General features: G+C 35.1%; 3 protein-coding genes across 4 annotated transcripts; 1 reads left to right on the top strand and 2 right to left on the bottom strand.

Moving 5' to 3' along the window:
- Positions 1-944: 944 nt before the first annotated feature.
- Positions 945-6,752, top strand: LOC18441277 (uncharacterized). The gene is made up of 7 exons (XM_020671735.2): positions 945-1,116; positions 1,430-1,671; positions 2,633-3,570; positions 3,813-4,183; positions 4,700-4,963; positions 5,105-5,310; positions 5,729-6,752. Exons 3-7 carry the CDS (start codon positions 2,786-2,788, stop codon positions 6,419-6,421), a joined length of 2,319 nt encoding a protein of 772 aa, XP_020527394.2. The 5' UTR covers positions 945-1,116; positions 1,430-1,671; positions 2,633-2,785; the 3' UTR covers positions 6,422-6,752.
- A 147-nt stretch (positions 6,753-6,899) lies between these two features.
- On the bottom strand, positions 6,900-9,172 carry LOC18441278 (uncharacterized). Its single transcript, XM_006851396.4, has 3 exons — positions 8,860-9,172; positions 8,239-8,292; positions 6,900-7,230 (listed from the first exon to the last, which is right to left on the bottom strand). Exons 1-3 carry the CDS (start codon positions 9,166-9,168, stop codon positions 6,991-6,993), a joined length of 603 nt encoding a protein of 200 aa, XP_006851459.3. The 5' UTR covers positions 9,169-9,172; the 3' UTR covers positions 6,900-6,990.
- Positions 9,173-13,749: 4,577 nt separating this feature from the next.
- Positions 13,750-23,043, bottom strand: SNX1 (sorting nexin 1). Of its 2 annotated transcripts, none has more exons than XM_006851397.4 (11): positions 22,882-23,043; positions 22,653-22,790; positions 21,001-21,136; positions 17,464-17,597; positions 16,620-16,694; positions 15,875-16,034; positions 15,615-15,748; positions 15,371-15,439; positions 15,140-15,219; positions 14,587-14,647; positions 13,750-14,312 (listed from the first exon to the last, which is right to left on the bottom strand). In XM_006851397.4, exons 1-11 carry the CDS (start codon positions 22,891-22,893, stop codon positions 14,106-14,108), a joined length of 1,206 nt encoding a protein of 401 aa, XP_006851460.1. In that variant the 5' UTR covers positions 22,894-23,043; the 3' UTR covers positions 13,750-14,105. The 2 variants fall into 2 exon arrangements, with proteins under 2 accessions (XP_006851460.1, XP_011625948.1); XM_011627646.3 differs by having other exon boundaries at positions 22,653-22,787.
- Positions 23,044-27,935: the final 4,892 nt, after the last annotated feature.

The raw sequence follows: 27,935 nt of genomic DNA, 5'->3' as shown, positions 1-27,935 counted from the left end.
TACCGATGAGAATCTCGAACGTTGCAATGTCAAAGATGGCCCATGAAACAAAATTAAATAGCAGAATGGCGAACTAGGATTCGTTAAGCCGACCCCCCAAATATTTAGAAAAAGGTTCTAATGATGATGATGAAATTGATAACACCAGCTGCTAGGTATGAGCAGCTCGAATAATTTCACAAGATTTTCTCACTTGGAATAGTACAAGGAGAATTCCAATGAAATAACCCATTTATTCAATGTAGATGATTTTTAAATTTGAAGCATGCGAACAACTATCACTCATTCCTAGGATTAGAACTTAGGTATCATCTTTAACCTTAGTAACCAATTTGGAACTCCTAGTTGGACAGTTCAAGCAAAGGTTCAACCTAAACTTCCGGGCCATAATTGAGCAATGTGCTCTTGGTTTTTATATTAAAATCCAAAACATAAGTGCGATTAAATTCTTACAGTATATAATTCACAAATTCGCCCCCCCCCCCCCCCCCCCCCCCCCCCCCCCCTTCCCCCTGCTGCCTGCTGTTTTAAATGTAAGGGCTCCAAAACTGATGAAATTTTGTCTTAAGGGATAATAAAGACATTTTTAAAAAAAATTGGCGATTTTCAATCCGAATCGTAGATCTGGATAGGAATTAGTTGGAATAGAACCGGTTCCATGATGGCACAGGTGCCAGCCAAGTCTCCCCCTAAAACCCCTCTACATACTTTTTCTTTTCAGCTTATGTTTTCTTAAGTCCCCTCTTAATCCCCACCCCATAAATGCTTATTTTAAACTTTATTTTATTTTATTTTATTTATTTTTAATATTTTTTTGGATCACTTATTTGGACGAATCTAGACTCGATCTGAATCATTGGATCATCGATCCACCACGAATCTATGGGTAAATAATCTGCCCACCAATCCGAGTATTGGAACATTGATTATGACCATTGATTTGATTTCGTTTGCCTTGTTGCCAACAGGCTGGATGTGAGGTGAGGACACAATGCCAAGTCCAGTACGTACTGAAGAACCCGCTGAAAGATGGAGTGCTTGGAAGTAAGCAACGTCGATGGAGGGTTTACTTGGATGATATAAACTTCGTATTATCAGATTTCGTTATTCTATCAGGTAAGATATCCATCCATTTCAAGTTTTCACAAATCCGCTAGATCTACACTACTTTGGAGCTGTAAATTCTGTATTTAGAGGATGACATAGATTTTTGCATATCATTACAGTACATGTTTCTCTTTCATACTTTTCAGATTTAAATAAACAACATAACCCTTAACTAAAAAGAAGGTAACTAACTCCATCAATCCATGCTTTATATCAATTCACTCAAACTTCGACACCAATTAAATAAAGTAACTTTGTTTTTATAGTAATTTGATGAGATTTTAACTTTATTCTCATAATAATTTGATGAGATTTTTTGCAGCTGGAGTTTTTGGTACCACTAAAATCTTGTTCCAATCCCAAAGGAGAGGACTAAGAGCATCAGAGAAGCTTGGTTGTGGGTTCAGTGGAAATGGAAACAATGTGGCTTATGTAGCAGGAAGCAGAGCTCCTTTGAATGCATATGGCCTCAGAAAGAACCAACTTCCAAATATCTCTCTCCAAGATAGACCAGGACCAGCCATTAGCTCTTCCTACACTTCTTCTCTAGGGTTTACAGTTCAGGTTTGTACCCTTATTCTACATGTAAGAAGAATTCGATTCTACCGATATAGAAATTTGAAAAATTGTAGCATGTTTTCGGACCAGATGGCATGTGAACCCCAAAAGAGAGACTTCTTGGATTGATCGATAGTTTTATCATGTTTATAGTTGTGTTAAGTAGTAGCCTGTCGGACTTGGGACTTGCCAGAGTCAGACTGGAAAGGAAGCCTAGCAATTCTGGCCTGAAAAATCTTGAAATTGCCTGAGGTTCTTCAAATTCCCCGTGCTACTTGGGATGCACCTGAGTTAGATCATGGGAACTCCGATCATTGGGTGCCCGAGCCAGCACCCGATCATCGGGTGCCTGAGCCAACACCCGATTCCATTATTTGACACCCTATTTTGTAGTAATGACATACTCATCATGAGTAATATATTGTATACTATGTTGTGTATGTTGTGTGATCCATAACAACTAAAAAAAGCTGTGATCATTCATGTCATCTCCTTCCTTTCAACGGAGTGAGTAAGACATACCATTTTAACTCAATTCAGGCTTTGGTAGTTCTCACCCTCTCCTATCCCATAGCTGGATAGTAGTAATAATTGTGACCACAGCTTTGCTTTTTCATGATCACAAGGATCATGGTATTATTTTACAAAACAACGAGCCCTTTCGAGAATCATCGATCTAGATTGTGTTAGGCAGGGAACTGACCTGTTCTTTCACGAATCTGTGAATCAGTTCGATAGGTTGAAATTGCCTAATTCTGTTAAAAAACCTGCACAATTCTGTTAAAAAACCTGCATAATTCTGTAAAAAGAATTATCGATGTTAAAGATTCAAACAAAACCCACATAATTTAGCTTTTTTGCACAATTCTGTAAAAAGAATTGTCAATGTTAGAGATTCAAACGAAACCCACATAATTTACCTTTTTTTTTTTTTTTTTTTCTTTTGGTTTTTTTTTTTTTTTTGCAGACAGGGGTTTTACCAACTGCTTACTCCTACCTAATTTTTAAGGGCATAGTATCTTATGGCTGGCCCCCTGGTTATTGGTTATTACACGGATTAATAGACAAGGTTAACCACTTAATCAGCCTTAAAGCAAACCAAGCAGTAATCTTAAACACCATGGGTTTCGACTTAAGCAATGGAAAAATAACACTAGACGAAAAGACAGGCGAAATTTCGTTCACCCCACCTGAGGACCCGCTTCTTTCCCGAAAGATTCAAACTTTTCAGAGACTGGCCGAAAGATTGGGAGGCGTTTTGTTCATGTCCCGGTTCCGGAGCACGTCCGTCCATTTGCTGGGAGGGTGCATTGCAGCCGTTGATTCTTCTTCCGGGGTGTGCAACCCATCGGGCCAAGTTTTCGACACCAAAATTCCGGGGGACAAAATTTCGTCCACTGAAACTCATCCTGGGCTCTATGTGTGTGATGGGTCTTTGGTCCCTTGCTCAGTGGGCATAAACCCTTCTCTCACAATAGCCATTATAGCAGAGCACGTCAGTAGAAGCTTAGTGAGAGAAACTCTTCAATACAAGGCCGAAAACCCAAGAATTGAAAGCAGTTTTTTTGAGAAATCAGCAAAAAAGGCAGTGAATTTCGGCAAAGTTTCGGTGGGTATCAGTGAAACCATGACAGGCTTTGTGGGTGGAATGAAATGCATTGCTCACTTGAAAATGGAGATGGGTGTTGCAGAGGATATGGGTTTTGGAGGAGGAGAGAGGAAGTGTGGAGAAACCCATTCTCTTTTGAAGGGAAAGGTTGGTGGATACATTGTGATAAGGGCCTTAGAGAGAGAAAATCTGTATATACTGGATGGGAAAGTGGACATGTGCAGTGTAGACTGTAGAAGTCCTTATACACAGTATATGCACTACAATTTGCTTTTAGTTTCAGCCTCTGGTTCCAGGTATTTATCTGCTCTTTCTGATCATATCTACTCTTTCTCTGCAGTGATATTATTCTATTTCATACTTTATACTAGAGTAAGAAATTAAGAATCTTCTGATATAACGGTTCTTGTTATCAGAGAGAGAGAGAGACTTTCATCTGTTTTCTAAGCATACACTGCACCCTTGTGCTTCTACATGAAACTCCAATATTCTCAGATACATTTATATTCCTTGATGTGGCAAACATGAACTTTTGCAGATACATACTTGAAGGGAAGAAGATAATGAATCCATATTTATTAGGTTTGTATGCATGGAAGGAGCTCACAAACTTGCACATAACACTTCAAAAGATCGCTCAAAATGAACCCAAGTTTAGGAATGGCAACAATTTCGAAAATGAAAAAGTAGAGCTCAGTGGTGAGCTTCATGTTTCGGCGTTGGAGCTCCTCAAAAGCTTGGTAACAATGAAAGGGAACCAGAGAGGAAGGTTTATTTTCCTTTTGTTGCGGAGCATTTGCAGAACTTATATATTACAGAGACCAAGAGGATGCTTAATGGAACACATACAGTCTCCTAATGTGAAACAGAAACCTTACCCACCCAGTTTGCATCATGATGTAATAACAGGTGAGTGAAGATATGAAGGTACATTGTAAAAATCATGGATTAAAAATTTTAGGAATTTGGTTTTATTTTGTTCTTATACCAAACTGCTATTTTGTTGAAATGGATGGCCTAAATTCAGTACATGGAATTCAAATTAACTGAAACAAGGACATAAGACTTTGAAAGTTTTGCCCAATTTTAAATAAGAATGTTAAAAAACTGCATTGATATATTGACTTTTTAGACATTTAATCATGATAAACGTAATGGAATCCATCTTGCGCGTGAGCATGTAAAAGAAAAACAGTTTCTTTATCATGATCTATGTAAGTACTCTTTGTAATATAAACAGAAAATGGGAGAGCAAATTAAGTCCTATAGCAAATTGTTAGTTAAAACAAAAAGAGTTTTAGTTAATCTAATTTCTATAGGTAATAAGCTCTTTTTAACATATAAGCAAGAATAGAAATGATTCATTTAGTCGTATATCAATATGTAATAAGCTCATAGGCCTTTTTCTTTTTTCCTACTGCACAGAGGACAGGGTCACCATAAGTTGCAGGCAATGGAGACCCGATGAAAATATTTGGAGGTGGGATGGAGAGAGGAAACCATATCCAGTTCTATTAATCAATGGCCACTCTACTGAGAGTTTCTGGCTTCCAACTGAACAAAGGGATCTAGTTAGGACTTTACTAGAAAATGGACATGAGACCTGGTTACTGCAAACTAGGCTGCATCCTCTCCACCCCTCAAACAACTTCACGATCGAAGATATCGCCAAATATGATATACCAGCAGGTAAACTTCAAAAAACCACCTCTCCCTCTCTCTCTTAGGTTCCATTCTAAATATGAATGATAATTCTCGGATTCCATTCTAAACATGAATGACAATTCCATGTGATTTATGTTTTGATCTTTTCATTTTTGGGAATTGCAGCTATTGACAAAATATGTGAGATCCATGGACAAGCGCAAAAGCTGCATGCAATTGCACATTGTGTGGGAGGCCTAGCCCTGCATATGTCACTCCTGGGAGGCCATGTTTCTGCAGCTCATTTTGCTTCTCTCTCGTGCACCAACACTTCGATGTTCTTCAAGATCATAACCTCCTCACTGGTGAAGATGTGGCTTCCTCTCATCCCTGTAAGTTCTTTTGCACTATTTATCACAATTTCCTTCTCTCAAGATGATACCGATTTCTCTTATTCCACAACAATCATAAAACCTGTGCCCTTACCTCTTTGTCCACCAAAAGTTTTAAAAATTTCACAATTTAGATGCAGCTGAAGTTCTATCTAAATTCCACAAATTTTTCCTTGTTTTCATTTTCTTTGTTAAATTTGGTTTTTTATTTTGGTTAATCTGCTGAAAAAGGATTGTATTTCTTCAAAAATAGGCAAAAAAATAAAAATATCCCAATTTTTAAGATTCCATTATCTTCTGAACCAAATTTCATCGAGAACCCAAACATAAAATTTCCACCTCCTACTGAAGGAATTAGAAAATCTGAACTCCCAAATGTCAAAGAAGAACCCACTTACTAATCCAAACCCCTTTTCAGATGTCAATGGCAATCCTCGGCTCTTACCGAACCATATCCATGTTTGAGACCTCAAAGCAAGGGTGGCGCCACTCTCTCTTAAAATCTATAGCATGCATGGTCCCGCGCTATGAGCGATGTAACTCCAACGAGTGTTCGGCATTTTCAGGCTTCTTTGGCAACACATATTGGCATGAAAATATCACACCCACCATGCACCATTTCCTTAACAAAGAGAGCTTGCCTCGATTACCAATGGCTGCTTTTCCCCACCTTAGAAAAATTTGTATTAATGGTTTCATTGTCAACTCAAAAGGCCAAAATGTATATTTGGCTCACCCTGAGAGAATGGGCCTTCACACTCTGTATATTTCTGGGGGTCGAACTCTTCTAGTAACTCCTGAAACTTCAAATCTTGCGAATAAGTATATGAGGCTGCATCAACCTGGGTTTGTTCATAAGAGGGTGGTGGTTGAAGGGTTTGGGCACTCTGATTTGCTCATTGGAGAGGAGTCTTATAAGAGAGTATTTCCTCATTTTCTCTCTCATCTGAAGACGGCTGAAGGAGAAGAAGGGAAGGATGGAGGGGTGAGAAGTATAGGGAAGATTGGGTCATGGGAGTGTTTGGGTGCAAGGGATCTGGGTTTTGAAGTTCGGGTTATTTGTGGTGTATTATTTTTGTTTGTTTTGCTTTGCTACTTCTTATGCTGTTAATGTATTATATTCTTCATTTCATCAATGTACATTGAAATTTCAGGGTGATGATTGATGCCCATTTCCTCCAAAAGAGTGAAGTTTTCCATTGATGATTGTTATGTATTGGTTGGAAGTGGTGTAATATATTTGTTGGAGGTGAAACTAATTTCCGAGAGATGGTTGTTTCCCTCCCCTATCTCTGTTGTGAAGTCTGGAGTGAGAGTTGTTTTGTGGTATATTGTTGAAGGTGAAGCCATGTGGAGTTAAAGAGATTACTGTTTCCCTTGAGTTAAAGAGATGACCATTTCCCTTTCTTTTCTAAATAATGTTAGATGTTGGAGTAAAGCAACAACTGCTCCTGTAAATGAAGCAGCATGCTGTCTAACTTGTAGGACATTTTATAAACATAATGGCTCAAAATCCCAATATATTTTCTATTATAAGTAAATTGAATTCTTCTTAACAAGAGAGAGAGAGAGAGAGTAAATGCAAGCCATGCAAAAAACAGCAAAGCTAAAATAATAATGGAAACTCACCATATGAATTTCATGAGCACATAAATGCATTTATAACAAACAAATTAAAAGTCAGATCTTTGCGATTTCGATCGATTTTTTAAGGGCCCCCATTAGACTCCTCATGATCCTTGGCTCACCAGGTGGAGCCTGGTCTTTTAAGGGCCCATTTCTGAGTGCCCGGAAAATGGGGCCTGAGTTTTCCTCAGTAGCTGGAAAAATGAGGCAGTCAATATATGCATAATCCTCTGTTGATCCATCTCCTTTCATTTTCACAAAACCCAATCGAACTCCTCCTTTTATCTTATCCACCTGCAAATGGAGGCCTTTAAAATTTTGAATTCTTGCACCGGATTTTAACCTTGCAGGATTCACCATAGTATGACACGCGCAAAACCTTAATCCAAGATGTCATCTCTTCTAATAATTCGTTCTAGATTTCTGGAAAATGAAATGTGGATAAAAACTATTAATCTTAACGAAATTAGGACCAGAACTTCTGTAAGAATCCCAACTGAGGTTGGCCTTATTTCAAAGAAATCAATGCAATCAACGTTCAAAGATGCACATTTTGTTCTATAAGTGAATTTGAAGTTTCAACCAACTGTGGCCTAACACTGCCTGCAGTCCCAGTTGGTTCAAGCATATCAAATACCTACAATTTGCTAGAAACTAGACGAAGATTGGCTAGAATCGAGTATTTTGGTAGCCAATATACACACATAGATTATTTCTTCTTTTAAATTGAGCAAATAAATTTCTGCAATTTCCCAAATGAAGTTGGTTTCAGTTATTTTGTAGTAGTGTATAACATCTAGCATCCTCCAATGAGCTAAATTACAAAAAAGAAAATTTAAGTAAAACATTATGCTCATCCAAAATGAGGTAAAATTTCTTCTGTCTTTCTGTGAAAGATAACAACTCCCAACATTCAAGCCTTGTGGGCTGTTCATGGAGTTATATATATAAATCCTTTAAGATTGCCGAGTTGTCTCACAATAGCCGGAGTTGGCTTGGTTAAGGAGCTTGGAGGTTCTCGTCAAAAAACTCCAAAATCATATGATTATCCCATATTTTAGCATTTATTTATTTATTTATTTATTTATTTGTTAAACATAACATGATTTGACACAGGAATTGCGCGAGCTGGAATCAGACACCTAGCAAGATGGGGCATGGTTCCAGTTTTTGAAATGCTGTTAAATACCATCAACCCATTTTACATTACCGTTTTATTATGAATTAGTATTATGCAGAGAGATCAAAATATAAATAAAGGTCTTTACATTTGTAGGCATACATGAATAGAGTATTTCTGACCTTTAAAGGCACTGGAAGGGGCAGATTGGCTCCTTGGCATAGGCTGTTTGCCCACTGTCAAAACAAATTTAAAGAAAAAACGTAAGAAAGAAATAAAAAAGAGGAACCAAAACAACCCTCCATTATTTACATATCCATTTGAACCACCCACTCTTAACAAAATAATCAAATAAACCACCCCAGTCTCATAAAATGCTCACCCAACACACACAAATTACTAAATCATACTCAAACTTACTTACATTTTAGTATAGAACATCAAGGACTAAAGGCACCATATCCATATCAGTAAAGTTGTGATTTTAATCGGGCCATTTCTATAAGACTAACACCAAAAGAAATATATACAATGAGAGCATTTATTTATTTTGTAAAGGAGGTCACAAACATTAATGACCATAGGATGTGAAATCGGGTGGTTAAGGAGGTCTCATTGAATGTCGCACACTCCAGTCAATTGGAATTCACATCTAAAGGGTAAAATTGATTGTACTAATAATAAATAGTCTTATAGTATACAATCCCAACATAAAAAAATGTAAAGCTCACAAAGTCCTTGGAAATAAATAAATAAAAGCACAAAACTAAAGTTCAAATTTCGAAATTTTCATTTTTATTCACCTGGAAAAGCAAGGTTTCGAATCTTGCAATGTCGATATTTGGTGGCAATTTCATGGTTCCCAAAGAAATTGCATCCTCAGTGCTTTCGGATCCGCCAACACTGCCAGATTCCGGAGAAGCCTTCGCAATTGTGGCAGGAATCCTGCCAAAAATGGCCGGAATTGGGCATCTGTAAAATTTATCAGAATTTAGAGTCCTGTTGATTGCATTGATCCTCAATGGAAGGGAGGGTGGAGATTCTAGAGAACATGAGGCAGGTGTTGGCACATGTGAGGCTATGCATGAGTGGCCAAACAGCTTGGTAGCCATGGCCATGAAAGCAAGGGAGTGAGATAGAATGTAGGTTAAAGTCTCGACCGCTTATTGAAAAGAATATGAACAGGATGGGATTTATATACATTTGGTTTGTTAGAGCCCATAAATTTTGTGGTCCGGCACTTAGTAAAGGTTGGAGCATCAAATGCAACTAAATATTAATTGAAACTAAAGCTTGAGAGTACGACGATATTACTAAATAAATAGTTTTTTTTCTTATGTACTTATCACGAGCAAAAGTATAATTCATGGAATCGCTGGGTTAGACATAGGAATTGGTCGCCTCATTACAAATCTACGAGTATATAGGAAAACAACCAAATTTAGAAGGGAACTGGTTCCATATAGTAAAATGATGATTCTCTACATTAAAATGGCAATCCAAACTGTCGATTCACCGATCCGGAGCGGTTTTTAGCTAGTTTGCTATTTTTTCGTTGGTTTATTGTTTTTTGCACATAGTAAAATGCTGATCTGGATTGCCGATTCACCAATTCGAACCGATTTTTGGGGTGCTTAATCAGTGTCACCAATAATTTACTATTTTAATATAATTATTTTTCATAATAAATTTTATATTGTTCTTTTTTAAGATAATAAACTTATAGACAGTTTTACATGTAAGTTCATATTATTTAAGAACTTTTTTTTATGTTATTCAAAGTGATTTGCTAAAAATCAGGCAAAAGTCTAAGAATAAATGAAAATCACTAAAAAAAGTTAAAAACTAAATAATATGACGCATAATATAAGGTGTATATGAACAACAAACACAATAATTTTACGTATCTTAATTTCAGTTAAGATATTCTATTCTTGATTACTTGTCATCCAAACGGGCTTAAGGGTTTACTGAAATAAATATAATCCTTTTAAGTAGGAAAAAAATTATTGTATATCAACTGGCACATGTGTCCACCCTGGGTTTCCACATATATGGGACATGCATGCGACTAATTAAATTGAATAATCAGTAAGAAAAAGTTCAGAATAAATGATTTGTAAGGCTTAAAATTAATTATTGTTTTAGATTCACAATCATGGTGGTGGAGAGATTATTGACCTATCAAATTTTGGATCCATGATCCATATTTAATTAGATTTATAATCATAGGTGGAGATTATTCATCCGGAATCTTTTCGATCCACAATCCATCTTTAAGATGGATTTTGTAAGGCGGGGGGTATAAGTACTGGTGGTGAAAGAAGAATCAAACTTCAGAGTTCAAAGTTGAAACCAAGAATTTTATGTGAAGTGTGTAAATTGTTTGGGAATTTACACATTGTCCAAAAACATTGGATGCATAGAACACATTGTCCAAAAACATCCGAAAATTTTCGGATCGGAGTCCACCCATGATCAATTCCATGCGAATGAAAACTAGATTTGAGAAGTGCTTCAAATGTACTCTTGCAAAGATTGATGGATGATTATCCATTTTGGAGACAAATCGATCTACAACTTTGAGAGGTCAAAAGCATTTTTTTTTTCTCTCAAACTGTTCTCAGGGTGCATCAAATATCATTTAAAGATTTTTGGATGAATTAGTCACCGAATTATGTATTCGGGGGAGTTAGACCACTTTTAATGGTCATCGGATCACATAATCTTTTCTTGTATTCATTTATTTATTTATTTTTATTTGTAGTCTCTTGAGGACATGTTTAATTACAAAGAGATTTTGGAAGTTGGAGTGGAACATCCCACTTTCTTTGACATTTGATGACAGGGAGATTTTGGAAGGGCTGCATTCCACACCTTTCCGCATGCCTCTTTTTTAATAGTAAAATAAACTCATATTTGGAAGGCCACCGTTCCATAAAAACATGATGGTAGGGCGGTCTTCCATAATAAATGGGAGGCTCCCTTCCTCTCCCCTAAATTACATGTGTTAATTAAATAAAGAGATAAAGCCAATCTCGAGAAATGGTCTTCGATTTTTTTTTGTTAGTGGTTGTGGAAATACACTATGATTACAATTATATGGTAATAAGCTATGGAAATGTATATAATGAGGCCATTCACTTTTGATACGAAAGAAATCACAATCGTTATTGATTGGTAGATTTGAAATTACGTGATTGATGACGCCTTATTATTTGGACACAATCCCAAATAAATTTTTTCAAATATTGTGATATGTTTTTGAATTTCACATCTGATGACCAAAAGTAATTGTGAGCATAACCAACATTACTTTAGCCATTTTCCTTGGTGCTTTTAGCCAAAAGATAGGCTTCGTGGGAGACTCACTCTTTCAAGTAACACCTAACTACAAAAATTTCTAACACCCTAAACTTTCGGGACCCTAGGTTAACATTCGTGGAGAATTTTGGGGCCTAGTACCGAGTACTCTCTTATTTATTTATGAACAATGGTTTGATAAGGCTGCGGCCCCTCATAACTCGTCGAAAATTACAATTCAAACATTGGAAAATCTTTACATCAATTATCTTGGCTTGGATAATATGGTTGTAGAAAAAATTAGGATTTCAAGCTCTGAATGTAGTGTTTATTATAAGTTTATAAATTATCTAGATCCTTTATTTCGCTTTAAAATAAATGTTCATAGATATGCAAGATCTGTATTATTTTTTTAGTTTTATTTTTTATTGTGGGGGTTAGAAATTGATTTTAGAGTGTCATGGAGATTTTTATTGCATAAAGTGCTTTCAATACCCTTAAGAGATCCCCTGCCAAATTCTCCGACCTAGGTCCTCGATAGGTTGAAGAAGCTCCTGTTCATGAGCAAAGAGAAAAGGCTTCCTTTACAAATAATCGAATGTATGAGGTGGCATTTGGGTTTAAGGTTTTAGAGATAAATTCTAGTGGGGTTTTCTCTCTCTACGATATAGAAGATGGAAAACAAGGTCTAAGCTTGAATTGTGAAGCACTAGAGGTACCCATATCATTTATTCAGTAAAAAGCTATGAGAGAAAGGAGTTACAGAGAAGGTGGGCCGATTGCTTTCTCTCTCTACCCTCGAAAGAGCTTCGATTAAAGCAAAAAATCGAGGATTGGATCGAAGAATTGCAGAAGTTTCCCTATATATCTCCATACGAAGACTCCTCTGATTTGAATCCATACAGTGATATTTCAGAGAAGAGAGTTGTTGGGGTTTTGCATGAATTGCTAGGCCTGTTTGTGGAAAATTTAGGAGAGAGAAAGAAATGCTTTGTCTGAGGAAGCATTTGGGCTTGCCCCAAAAGTTTCACAAGGCATTTGAACGCCATCCTCATATATTTTATTCCTCTCTGAGGAACAAGACTTGCCATGTGATTTTGAAGGAGGCATACAGTTAAGGATTCTATGATAGAAAAACACCCAGTTTTAGGAGTGAGAAAGAAGTTTATGAAGTTGATGGACAAGTCTAAGGCTGTGATAGTATGCAAGCGGCACATAAACCAATGATGAGAAAGATGAGAAGTGTAATGGAGATTTAGCAGCTGAGTAGGAGAGAAAATGTCATCTGATTGTTGTTGCCAATTTATATTACCTAGCTATTTATACTTTTGACAAAAAAAAAATTGTGACTACTTGGTGTTTGTGTGTATGAGAGAAAAACAAATATCCTCGAATGTTTGGTGACTAGAATGCAGGTTGTTAAGACATTGATCCCACCTGTCATACCAACACTTTACTATAGTTTTGACTAATTAAATATGTATTGACTAAGGAAGACTAAATAAAAAACCTAAGGATTTCTACCAATTTTGTTTTTACCTCAGGCCAGATGGGCTAAGATACTTATGACCGAAATCAAAAAAAATTTTGATCAATTTTCGACCAACTTTGTTTTTTTACCAAAGACCAGATGGGCTGAAATACTTATCGCCGATCCATCCAATCAGAGCTCTAGTGCACTACAGTTTTAACTCATTAAATATGGATATACTTGGAAGACAAAATAAACAGCCCTTTTGATTTCACAAGCAAATAATGTCGCACCCACTAGCAACTTAACATGGCAGAGAAAAGTCATTTCTGACACAGTTGGACTCAATTTATACTCTTCAAGGGGTCTGATGCCAAAATATGTTCTTTTAGTATAAAAAATCTATATAATGCACTGAGTTTGTTTTCATATTTAATTATATAATTTAAAGATTCATAAATAGTATAAATCGAACATCTATGAACACTTGAAAATTTTAAAAATTGACAATCTCAATAGTTATTACAATTACAAGATGCACTATTTCTAATAATTAAAATCTATTTTTCCTCATGGCCATACATCTTGAAGTCGAGATGCTCGAATTTAGAGTTTTTTAGCATTTAAACAACCTCTTCTAGTTAATTTTTGAAGTGCGCCTAAATTTGATTGTTCAAGGCATCACCCTTGGATAAACTTTTCTTTACGGGTTGGTTTGAGGAAGAATCACCAAGTCCTAGTTTTTTATATATTTATTTTAATTTCCTTGTTGACTGTAGCCTGATCCAACTGAGGAATCGACCGGACTGGTTGAATTGAAATCCGACACTTGGTGCTCACGGCCCAATTCCAATTTTCAAATCACCAGGTTCAGAGCAATGTTACAAGTAGAAAAAACCAACAAGGGCTACTCCGAAAATCAACAATGTGAACGAATCTTACACTGGAAAAGCCTCAATAGAACACTAATGTTTGATGATGTAAATATGCATAGAATCAGCATATTACAAAGAGTGATAAAAATAAAAAGTCCACATTCTAGTTGGGGAACCCAACAATGATATTATTATGATCTTCAACTAAGGAATCGTATAATTTATATAAAAAATAGCACTATTCTTCCAATGTTAAATAATGGACACAGAATCCTCCATATACTTTTGGAATATTGCCAAGCACGCCTTCGTAAGACGCCCAGGTCATCCCTTTCTCCATAGGGCTGAAATTATACAGTTCAATCATACTTTGAACTTTCTTGGATCTGAAAAACACCATTTAAGGTGAACAAGCCTCGAGCTTAGGGAGAAGACTTCGCCAAGCATTCGCAATGTCATTTGCAAGTTGCGCCTGCCCTTTGGCAAAGTCATGGAAGGTAACACCCATATCAATCGTTTTTTGTTCTTGGAACCTCACCAGCTCTTCATTCATCAATCTCACAATAACCTCAAATCTTCTTGTTGCCTCCTCGCTCTCCGCTTTCAACTATATCACATATAAAATCACATCATGCTGTATTGCTCAACAATACATTGACAAATGATAGACATGCAGAAATAAATTAGTACTCATCTGTGTGTGTGTGTGTGAATCCGTACTGTGCTGTGTAAATCCAAACTCATACAGCATGAGATTGGAAAGATTGGGTGCCCCACTGATAGCCTTAGATTCTCAGGGACAATAATGTTGTATAAGAACATGAAAGAGAGTATAAAGAAAAAGCAGGCTTTTGTACGAGTTAAGAAGCATAAAGAGTTACCTCTTTACATTCAATCTCAACTTCAGGCACTTTATCAGAGCGCATCACAATAAGCTTCTCTCTGCAAACAACAACCATGAATATGTAACCAAGAAATTTAAAAATAAAAAGTGAAGGATATGCCATACAAGTGGAATGCAGTTAATTAATGCAGAGGTATAGGCAAAGCTAACTCATCCTAGTTACCCATACAAAAAAGAAAAGACAAAATACATATAGAAATGAATGATTATCAACCGTAAAATACCAGGGATTTGGAGAATCCACTAACCTTTTGGTCAGCATTATTTTTGGGTATTTTCCTTGTCTAAAAAAATTTGTTGCATCTTAGGGTATTTCAATCTCAATTTATTGGAGTTTCTTTGTACTTTTATCTGAATTTGAAAAACAACGAACTTTTTATGAATTGGACACAATGCCAAGAGTTATTTAGAAGTCAAAGAACTAAGTGTGTTTTCTTTCTTTTTTCTTGTGGATCCTTGAGAAAGGCTTTAAATGTGGACAAGAATTGAAAGGGCATTCAGTTCGAAAAACAACTTGTCTCGGAACATACAAGTTGATCTCCCTCAGCTTAGCTGTCTCTGCCAATTCACATTGCTGCCTGAAGGCATTTGCTCTGTCTGTCATAGTGGCCTGTTTCCCAATGAATAGAAGCCATAAGCATTTACATGTCAAGCCAACTGCAAAAATTAAGTGGATACTAAGGCAGCATAGTGGGAATCACTACATATCCCACCATATAATGAAATGTTAAATTTCACTTGAACAAAGAAAAACAAAATACCTTAATAGACTGCACAGCACGCACATAGTCCTTCAATGGTTCTTCAAAATTCATTAACAAGTCTTGAGCCTATACCAATAACAAACAGAAGCTATTTACATTGAGAATTTTGTGGTGAAATACCCACTATCAATTTGTTTGAACAGTTTCAAGCAACAGAATAAACTATTAGATATTAACATTATCTGTGGTTCCCCCAAGTGATCCAAAAAGACAGTGAAATAGGTTCTCCAAATAAACAAACCTCCTTTTGCAATTTAAAGGACAACATCTCTGATTGTGATCCAAAATCAGAAAATGCCTTTCCAAGTTGGTTTCCTTCAGAGTCACCTAGGAGCTTAACTGCTTTTCCAAAATCAGACAGTGCTTGCCCTAATTCTGAAGGCATAAAAACCCAGCAATAAGGTCCAAACATTCAGTTAATGTTGAACACAGATAAATCAGAGTGTACAACCAAAACAAGAAGATAAAATTCGGATAAACACAAAATCAAAACCAATTTACCTCTGTGTCGCTTTACAAGACGAAACGCCTGTTTCTGTGCCTCTGCAAGGTGGTCCTCAAGCTCAAAGACGTAACGCTTCATTTTTTCATACTCTGGATCAGCTTCTTCCAATGGTTTTTCCTTCCCAAGCACAACATCACTTACCTTTGATTGCACATCCTGTTGAAAAGAAACCAATAATTTTAGTAATTAGTAGTTGGTAATAATATCACAGAGTTCTTGAATAAGGAATAGTGGGACAGGTTCTTAGGGTATTTAATATAGGAAAAAGCTGGGATTAGTGCACTAGCTCATATGAACATACCGATCTGACGATCACGGATGTCCGGTAGTGCTTGAATTTTAATTTTTTTCTACAAATATAAATCACTTGAAATTTTAAGAGTGTGTTCATAAAAAATAATTGAATCTTCGAAAAATATCAAAAAAATATTTTACATAAAATAAATTGACCAAAATACCCCCGAAAAGTTTCGGAGCTATTTTGGTCTTTTTTTCAAATAATTTTTTTTTATATTTTTATTAGGTGTGCCTTGATGAGAAGAACACACACCTAAAATTTCAAGTAATTTGGATTTGTAGAAAAAAAATTAAAATTCAAACACGAAATGAGGTCGTGACCATCAGATCGGCTCAGATTCAATCTGGGCCATTGGGCTCATATGTTCATATAAAGCAGTGGCCTAATCCCAGCTTTTTCCTTTAATATATACTGCTGTTCATGCATACCAAATATTTATATACCTTGAAGATTTGCATCAAATCAGCTGGTTTCTTTTTGAAAATGCCACCATCCTGGGACCTTGCTCTCTCCATGGTCTGCAAGAAAATTTGCAGCAGCAGATCTTAATAACCGCATCTTAAGCATCTTGCTTGCAGTAAGAAGATATCATGATACTAAAAACATAATCAACATAACAGGTAGGGAAAGCAGATCAAGGACGGTTGTTTCACTAATACAAGTCTCCCTTTCTTAGCTAAAGCAACTATGTGCGATATCATATGCAATAGGTGAGATTTTTCTGACCATCAAAAAGTAATAAGTGAACACTTAATTCCCATTAATAAACTATAATTATCCACAAAACAAATAATAAACAACTATAAATATTGAGCAGAGGCCCACAAAAACTATGCATCTTTTGTTGCATCAGAGAGAAAAGTTTCAGACAAACTCACTTGTCCTATCCAACTAAAGGGATTTGTAATAATACGATGATCCAAGGGAAAATTTAAACCAAACTATGACCCAAGGGAAAATCTAAACCATTATTTTAGCAATGTTATACAAAACTTTTGGTCAAGGATCTCTATGATACTACTTGATATAAAGAACTACCTCGCACCCATGTATTCCTTAAGATCAAAACCAATTTCAATTAAAATGCCAGGTGTCAAACAATTGGCTCAAATAGCAATGTTGCAACTCTTGCATCAGCAAAATAATGTGTTTGAATTCCCATCCTAGTTGTCCCATGCTCAACCCAATAAATACAGCATTTGATGTATATAGTCAGAAGAATGTGAGTATTTCTAAGAGAATAGACATGAATTCATTATTCTGGTAAAAAATCCACAGATGTCATACCTCTTCATCGTCCTGTAAAAAGCTCCTCAAATCCTCACTTTGCTGTAGTTGAGGATGTGAAGCTACACGATTTACATATGTATCCAATGCCTGGCGCCTTAACTCAATAAACTCAGCACTGAAGCGAAATTTCTCTGCATAAGATCCAAACAAGATAGCAATCAAGAAACTAGACAATAACAAAAAGCATGCTAGGTTCATTGAACATAATTTATACCAGGACCAAAAACCCAATAACCAGCAGGAATAGGCTAGAAATAGAAAAATTGCGAGTCTTGCAAAATAGGCTCATGCAAGGAACAGTTTAAGATGAATAGATGATCAACACAAAACTTAATCAATTTCGTCTAAATCGGGATCATTTCCAAAGAGTTCTGCCCAGCATATTGCTAGAATGACAGTTTTCTAGTCCTATAATAGAACCTCACAGATCCCCAGTTGACCCAACTCAGACTAATCAACTTGAGTAGAGTCTGTATTGAGACTCCCTGGGTATGTAAGCTGCCAGTGACAGGTGATGCACCTCTTTATTTAAGTTAGAAAAATGAAGGGAAGATTTTTAGTGAATCTATGGCCATTAAAGTCCTCTAAAATGTTCTTAATATAATTTAAGACTTTTTCCAACTATATTATACCCCTATAGAATAAGCCAAACTAGCATGCACTCTCTCTCTCTCTCTCTCTCTCTCTCTCTCTCACACACACACACACATGTATTTTTTATATTTGAAATCAGAACCTAAGAGTGAAAACCTTTCGAAAGGAATATGACTGAGACTGTATTATATAAACAGCCCCACCAATGAGATGACATTGAGCAAGAAACACACTATGAGAACAACTGATTTCCATTTTACTAGGAAACGTTCCTCTAAGTTGGTAGAGCATAATACTCCCCTAACCTTTGGCAACTTAAATTGATTATCCTAGCCCCTACCAGATATGGTAAATCACTCCTTGTTCAGTGTGGAATAGTGTAACTCCCGATTGAAACACTCTTTTCAGACACAGTATTTGGTTAGTTATGATGCTAATATTAAAAATTATTTATACATTTGAAAACTCCCTTTTTCCATTTTGTGCCCCTCAATAATGAGAAGTACAAATGGAAAATGGTTTGATAGGGCTGCAGCCCAATCAAAATAAGTAAAGCCTCACCTCATAACTCATTGAAATTTGCAAGTCAAGTACTGGAAAAACTTTTCGTCAATCATCTCGGCTTGAGCATTATGGCTATGAAAAAAAATTAGGATTTCAACTTCTAAAAATAGTGTATTTTGTAACAAATTATCTAGACCATCCATTTCACCCTAAAGTACTATTTTCCGAGTTTCGTTGTTTCGAGTTTCGTTGGAAAATTGATTTTAGAGCCATCATGCAGATTTCCGTTGCCAAAAGTGCGTTCTGGAAGAGGATTTTAAGTCAGGCTTTATTTTGTTTATATATATATATATATATATGAAAATGCTAAGATTAGCCCACTAGCTCATATGAACATATGAGCTCATATGAACATATGAGCTCATATGACCCCAATAGCCCAGATTGAATTTGGGCCGATCTGACAGTCACAACCTCATTTCGTATTTTAATTTTAATTTTTTTTCTACAAATCCAAATAACTTGAAATTTATGACGCGTGTTCTTCAAAAATAGGATAATCTAATAAAAATATCAAAAAAATAATTTACAAAAAATAAATTGATCAAAATACCCTTGAAAAGTTTCGGAAGTATTTTGGATCAATTTATTTATTGCGAATTATTTTTAAAATATTTTTATTAGGTGCGCCTTGATGAGAAGAATGGACATCTAAAATTTCAAGTCATTTGGATTTGTATAAAAAACATTAAAATTCAAACACGAAATGAGGTCGTGACCGTCAGATCGAATCAGATTCAATCTGGGCCGTTGGGCACATATGTTCATATGAGCTAGTTGGCTAATCTCAGCATATATATATATATATATATATATATATATATATATATATATATATATAAAGCTTTTACTGATGACAATTATAATAAGGGAAAAGTTTATATAGAGTCGAGGCTCTAAACAATCAAATTTGAGCCTACCTCAAAAATTTCACTAGAAGAGGTTGTTTTGATGCCCAAAAAGATCTTCAAATTGATCATCTCGACATCAAGTTGCATGGACATGAGAAAAAAATGGATTTCAAGTTATGGAAATTGTGTATTTTGTAATGCATTTTTGGACCTTCAATTTTCAAGTTTCATAGATCTGTCGATCTACACTATTTTTGAAGCTTTAAACTTTATACATAAGTATGAAAATATATTTTAACGCTATCACAAAGATTTCCAGTATTGAAACCTATTTGAAGGTAGGCTCTAATTTGATTGTTTAGGAGGTTCTATTTAAACCATACCCTTATAATAATATTCAAAATAATTAAGAGACATCAAGGATACAACCTTCTTAAAATTAGATTGTGAAAGTCAAAAAAGCAGCAAATAATGTATTTCCAAATTACAGCTAAGAAACATTAGTATCTGTCACCACATTGCAACCTGTGTTACACAGACATTTAGTTTTCCCTCTGTATTACAGTCGACACGTGTCAACATGGAATACACACCTCTGGCACTCCAACTGCACGTGATGGACTATATAATATTTTTTCTTAGTACGTGTCACACTTGCATGAGATGTGTTGCCATCAAGGACATAGGCTTTTAAAATATATGAAAAAACACACGAACCCATGCGAGTTGAACTTGTGACCTCTTGAGAGGGTGAAGATCACTCTACCAAGGGGACCTTGTAAGCATGGTGATATCATAAAAAAGATTAATTTACATGTATATCAACAAGAAAAAACGAACAAGAAAAAATGAAGCAATAATTAAGAACGCTGAGCCCCATTCAAACTTGAACCAAGGATCACTTGTTTAGATGCAGTCAACTCTGCCAAGTAGAGCCTGCAGCACTTATGATTTACAAAGGAATATTTATATATGTTGTTAATACAGAAAATAGAAAAATAAGCAATATATCAGACATAAGGGCACCATGAGTGGGGTTTGAACCTGCAATCTTGTGCTTCTCAAAACTAAGTGTGTTCTACCACAGAAGCCACATGGTTTTATGTTAAAAATATGAAAATTTTAATAACTAACTAAAAACTTAGGGGGTAAAGGTACTGTACAGACATGTCGGGAAGTCTCGGCTTTTTAGCCTCACATACTAGATACCATGACATGTACTAGATATGAACGCGTATTCAGTATCGATGTAAAAATGGTTGTGACACATTTTCCTCCTTTTGACAAATAACTTAGATATCCTATGAAAAGAAGTTGAAAAAGTATTTCCTTATCTCCATCATGTTAAGAAGCCAATAGAATAATGCACAATAAACTACTTGCTATTTGTTGGCTGCAACATTTCTTCCTCTATATGACTGTCAAAAGGTTCAGTATTAAAGAACAAAAAAAGGTTCCAGTAAATTGCATTTATATAATGCATAAGGAAAAAGTTCAAAAAATCACATCTATATACAGTTCTTACCAACAGCACTCTTCTCTGGAAGAGGAGGAATAAATATCCCCTTAAACTTTTCAGCAAGGCGATCCCGCAACCATACAAAATCACTGTAACGGCGTATAACAATCTTCTCTTGCCCACGATATTCGGGCAAGTTTGTCTACACAAATTTGTAGTTCACAACAAATATATTAGAAGGTCAAATTGATAATGAGCTCCAAGATTTTCAATAGTTAACATCTGAAATTTCTATTTCTAACAGAAGAGGAAATAAAAATTTTTAAGATAAATAACTGAACATGGATACCAGACAACAAAAACAAGTGCAAATTTCTTCTAAAACAATAGGACTTTATATGTGTTCATGACATTTGAGAATTAGTAGCTATAATTTAGTCAAGAACACCAACCATACAGATTGTTAAAATAGACTTGTCCCCATTCTGTAACAGACTATTCCAGGCTACGGACAATAGAGATCTTTCCAATCAAAATGTATGGTCCAGGGCAAGATGCAAATTACTGTGTCCTCAGCTCTAGGATTGCATGTTATGTCAAAAGCTTAATATTAGAATCCAAAGAAAGCTATAAGAAAAAATGTAGAAATTTTAATGGCATATAGGGATGGAGTGATAATAAATGTTCCTTAATTCATAGAAAGGCAACCCTTAGGTATACACTTCAATAGTACATAATCACTAGGAAAAAGAACTTGCCACCAAATCCACTACTAAAATAGTCAATAGCCACTGTGACCCCACATCAGCTAAGTTTGAGCATGAATATGCCCCATTTTTACCCCAATTCAAGTGACTACAGACAGTTATTGCTAGATGGATATCTATTGGGTTATATTTTCAATCAAAATCCCATTATTCTGGTTTCTAAAAGATAAAAAGTTTGATTAGGTCATATGTCCCTTGGCTGTGTCTCCATTAGATTGATGTACACTTCTACTAAGTAATTATTCTTTATTTTTTGGAGAGAAAAAGCTATTATACTTGTCAAATAGGTGAAAATGGAAGAGCCCCAATCTGGCTCAATTCTTTCATAGCTCACTCCATACAAATTAGACAAAATTTGAAGTATGTCTAATATTAGCAAGCTTTTCCTTTGTCGGAGAAGCTGGATTGATCTCAAGAACGTTGTTTTTTTTTTTTTTTTTGAGAGTTCAATTAATCCCAAGACTATTGGCAGATGAACCTTCACTCGAAAAATATGATTATATGAAGACAGCAAACCTACTCTCTTTCCTAATTAAGAGCACAATTCAAGCTCGGCTAATTAAATGCCAGATTGAGTATCCCTCAAAACATATAAATCTCCAAAGCAAACATTGCTTACATTGCATGCATGTTGTCACACTAAACATGCATTAAGTCCGTAAGAAAATTTAAATATTCACCAAATTATTATAAAAAGCCTCAATGATATTGAACAAAAACAATAAGAACACGGTCTAGGCTTAAAGAACAGGTAAACACCTCAAAATTTAAGACCTATTTCAACAGAAAAAAAACACTGAAAACAGAATCTAGGTTTCAATTACAGCATGTCACACACGCAGAACGGAATTAATCAGCAATACTTCACCGTTTTATAGGAAAATATGCTCCAATATAGTATTAGCAGACAAAAAAGAGTTTCCGCTCTTTCAATAAACAAAAGGAATTTACCTTTGTGATCACGCGGTAAGAGATGTAAGCTTGGACGCCATTACCTAATTTTACAGGATCTGTGACAGAGACGGATAAGAAAGGCTGTGAGGAAGAAGGAGACCTAGGGCTTAGCCCCGAACCAGACAAGCTCCTCTGCTGCAATAAAGCACATATGTATAGCCATTAATTCAAAGTTTTCATAGTTTTCGCAATTAAAATGGAAGATTTATTCAGCAACTGGTTTCACCTTTGCAAGCATGATCTGGAATCGGAGTGACGCACAGAGAGAGAGGAGAGAGAGATATTGATAAGAGGAAAGAGAAATAAAGATCTGATCAGTAGAGAGAGAGAACTGAAGAATGTTGATTATTATGCAATATCAATTTTTTTCAAGGAAAAAGTTGACGTTGGGATAATTTTTTGGGAAGGCTGCTGGTTAGTTCGACTTCCAAATTTGCTCTGTAAATCCGGTTTTTCTCTATTCTCACCCAATTGAGGAGTGGCATAATTGAAAATGCTCCAAAGGTACAATTTATCTGGAAAAGTTTATATAAGTGCGAGGCTCTAAACAATCAAATTAGAGCGCACCTCATAAATTTCACCAGAAGAGGTTGATTCGATGCTCAAATATCCTCAAATTGATCATCTCGACATCAAGATGGATCGACATGAGAAAAATATGGATTTCAAGTTCTAAGAATGATACACCTTGTAATGCATTTTTGAACTGTCAATTTTTAAGATTTCAAGTTTTTATAGATCTAATTGATCTACACTATTTTTTAAGTTTTAAATTTTTATAATTAGATATGAAAATAAATTTTTAAAGCTATCACAAAGATTTCCAATATTGAAACCACATTTCTCAACCCTATTTGAAGTTGCGATGTACTTTGATTGTTTAGAGCCCCGGCTCTATACAAACCTGTCACACCCCATGAATTTACAATACTATTATTCCTGAGATGTGATGGACAAAACATATATACATCTATTGATAGGACAAATTTATAGTGGCGAGGTCTTACATAGTAAATAAAGAAAGCTAGCACAACAACAGTATCTTCCGAGGTTGATCTTGACTAGCACTCAAAATGAATCCGTAGTTATCCTGAAAAAATGTTTACCATAGTTTGATGAGTTTGGCTACTCAGTAAGTGATCATCATAATCCTAAAAATAATCATGATTGAAAGATATCAATATTTTCCAAAATGAGATCTATTAACAGAAATGCATCAACAGTTTTACTTTCAATAAATGCATAATTTAAGTATAATCCGAGTAATTGAAATGCTTATAACACTTTTAACGGCAGTACAAAATTCAAAGGATTTCACAAAATACCCTACTGGCATCCCAAGTTGGTCACCTATATACCCCATCAGCGTCCTGATGGGTCCACTTAATCCCTATCGGCGTCCCAGATAGGTCCACTTAATCCCTGCAGGTCCACTTATACCTCACTGGCGTACCGGATGAGTCCACTTAATCCCTTCCGGAGTCCCAGATAGGTCCACTTATACCTCACCGGCGAACCGGATGAGTCCACTTGCATACTTAAATTATTTTTAAATCTCTTTAAACATTCGAAAGCAGCAATATCATGTACTCAACATATCACTTAAACCATTAATATGAATTTCACTTAAACCATTAATAACAGTCACTCTCTATAATATTTCAAAAATAACCAATCAAATATTTTGGGCTCAAATTTAAAAAGGTAGCAGTTTGTAAAGGCATTCTAGCATAATTGCCAATTTAATATGTATAGAAAAACTCTTATAAAAATTCAAGAATACGGAATTATCACAATTTATGGAATATCAATTCACAAATAAACATTTCACAACAATACTATAATCAATTGCAAAAATGTTAATTTTTAAATAATAAGGCAGTCATTTGCACATGAATTTTACAATGTCTAAATATTCAAAACAGTAGAAAGAAATATCACAATTTTACTAAAAGCAGAAATATCACATTTATTTCTACCAATAGACAAGAAAAATAAATAAATTTATTTTTTCAATTTACAGCATTCAAAATTTCTAACATAGATAAAATATCACAATTTTTATTAAAAAGATTATTTTTCAAGATAATGGGGTCATGTGCGCATAAAATTTATCGCCCCTAAAATTCATGATAATAAGCAGAAATAATTATTTCATTTCATTTTTAAAAAGAATGGATTATTTTTTGAGACAATGGGGTCACTTACACATAAAACTTATAAAATAAAGATCCTGGACGGAAATATCACTATTTATTAAAAACAGACTATTTTTCAAGAAGACGATGTCACTTACCCACAATTATTTGAGAGGGAGCTTCCGATAAAAAATTCGGTTCGAGAGAGAAGTTCACTGTGTTTCGACCAGAGAGAGAGATCTCAAAATTTTTGTTTTAGGGTGGGAGTGCTCACATCCCTTATTTAAATTCTTATAACGTATTATTATATTATTTTATTACGCTCTACCTCATACCTGAAGTGTCTCTATTTTTATCGTACGAAAACCACGTCCTTTAGCCAGCTGCAAGCAGCAGGAGGCAAAAGCGGGCAAAGCAAAAGTTAAACCAAAGTAAAAGTTTTGAAAACAGTGATGGTCCCCAAGGACCATCATACTCAATCAGACCATCACCTATTAAAAGCACCATTTCCCCCTTTTTTTTTTTTTTTTTTTTTTTTTTTGAAATTTTAGGATTGTTACAAAACCACACAAAAGTGCTTTTGCGAATGAAAACATGCACTTAATTTTAGATAAATTTATGCTCATACTCATATTTTTCGAAATTTTTAATCCTCTGAAATTTTTGTTTGCTTTAATAACTCCAAAATTTTCCATCATTACCATTATACACAATTTATTTACCTTTTTTTAAAATAACCAAATTGCCGCTGTTTCAGACCTCAAACTCAAGGTCCAAAGTTTAATTTTTTGTATTATATTTAACAACAAATTTCGGACCTTGGTAAGTTTTATTTTATTAATTTAGAAAAAACACTTCAAAAAGGTTAAAAGTTTAAGTTTTCTTTATAGTTAGAAGTAGTTTGCAAAAGTTTGCATGGGAGGTATAGCATGATGATATCTTTTCAGTAAAGTAAGCCTATTCGTTGACGTTTTATGATCATTTGACATGGAATCAGCAGGAGTTGTGGGATATATGGAAATGGAAGATGCCTCACAAGGTGCAGTCTTTCATTTGGGGGATGCTACAGGGTAAATTCCAACTACAGATAATTTTAGAAAGAAAGGAAAACTTTTAGTCAATGTATGTCTCTTTTGCAAGAAAGATGAAGAAAATGTTTCTCATTTATTCTTCGTCTTTTATCTCACCACATTTGGTGGTAGGTGATGCAAAAAGTTGGTGTTATGTTGATGATTCCAGATTTTTAAATGAATATTTTAAATTATCTCAAGCTCAGTGGTTTTCCCCAAGTCGGTGGGATGATTTGGGACATTTTGAGAGGTACTACAATTTGGGAATTGTGGTTGGAAAGCAATATAAGAACTTTTGATGAAATATCATTGGAAACACAAGGGATTGTGGTTGGAAAGCAATATAAGAACTTTTGATGAAATATCATTGGAAACACAAGGGATTAAAGATAGGATTTTGCATAAAGTATGGAGTTTGGTTTAGGATTTTGCATAAAGTATGGAGTTGGTTTATTGTCACTAAAGAAGGTTATGGGACATCAAAAATTGCCAGTTATTAATTTGGCAAATCCAAGTGTTAATTTGGCAAATCTGATCTCACTTCGGATCATAAATGTTAGACCAAGAAGTATATGACAGTCGCCTAGAATAGGATGTTTCAAATTAAATTTTGATGGATCTTCTCTAGATAACCCAAGTATGGCAAGGGTGGGAGGAGTTTGTAGAGATAGTGTGGGGTCAATTGTCTTATGTTATGCTGGTCCGTGTGGCATTGCATCGGCAAATCATGCAGAAATGGTTGCTCTTGTGCAAGGGGTTTTAATTTGGAAGGAAAGATGCCTCGGTGAGTTGCTGGAAATGGCTGCTCTTGTGCAAGGGGTTTTAATTTGGAAGGAAAGATGCCTTGGTGATTTGCTCGTGATTGAATGTGATTCTCTCAAGATAATTAACTGGTGTAATAAGATATCGAGATGATTGTGGCTGCAAGTTATGGAGCTAACATCGTCTTCTCAGTAAGCTTTCATCATGCATAGAGAGAAGCGACTGAAGTGCCAGATGTTTGGGGAAGAAATGAGTTGTTTTGGATTCGTTGATTGTGTCATATGTACTATTTTGAGATATGAGTTGTAACTCCTATTTAGTTAATAAAACGTAAGTACTTTTGTTAAAAAATAAAAATAAAAAAAAATTACACATCATACCTTTGAGTTTCGAAACTTGTTTTTAACTATTTTCAGCATCGAAATAACCTGAATATCTGAGGCATTCCTTAATTTGATTTTTTAGAGCCTTGCCTTATATAAAATTTTTCCCAAACAAAGAAAAACACAATTTTTAATATAATTAATACTATTATTAAAAAAATTAAATCGATTCAAGCGATCGTCAAACCAAAGCTAAAGCACAACTTTAACCAATTTGATGGTTGGTCCAATTTGGATTACCTTGCTCATTGCAACCTCTCATTAATGCCAAATATTAAGTCTCTAGTCCCACCCATTAGGATCTTGATTAAGCCCACGCCGAATTGACAAATGTTAAATTGGCTTTTGATGGTAAATTTTATTAATTAAAAAAAACAAAGATCTATAAGTACTCATCATCCAAACCTTATCTCAACTAATTGAGGTTGACTAACTGTGACAACACTCATGATCTAAATTGTTTTATATGAAATAATATAATACCACCACAATTACGTTTACCAAGCCTATGTTAAAATTGCCCATTTCCATCTAAGAAGGTTTAAGATTCTGGAACCACCGAAATGGATTACGATTATAAAAAATGCAAAATGCAAAAAGAACGATATATTTATTATTAACGAAAAAAAACCACATTTACATATAGCTCTTAATAGAGCAAAATGACCCTTAATAGAACATAAGGTCAGATCAAGATTCATATTGCCGATCCCAATTAATTTAAAAAAAAAACTTTCATAAAAAAACACCACATTTATTGACATTGGCTAGCAAAATATTCGTCTCGTTCCCATGCCTAGGGCAAAGAGAACTTTCTCGCTTGGGAACTTTTTTCCCATGTCTGTTTAGCGTGACACGGTGGACATAGCAGCAACTACGAACGTGCCGATGTGTCAAAGACACCAATATATTTTTGTGATAAAGCCC

The sequence above is a fragment of the Amborella trichopoda genome, chromosome 11, assembly GCF_054954075.1.
Source record: "Amborella trichopoda isolate Santa Cruz 75 chromosome 11, AtrichopodaSantaCruz75HAP2 v2.0, whole genome shotgun sequence".
In the NCBI taxonomy this organism is placed as follows: Eukaryota; Viridiplantae; Streptophyta; class Magnoliopsida; order Amborellales; family Amborellaceae; genus Amborella; species Amborella trichopoda.
The sequence above is the reverse complement of the archived record's forward strand: the minus strand, read 5'-3'. Positions and strand labels throughout refer to the sequence as shown.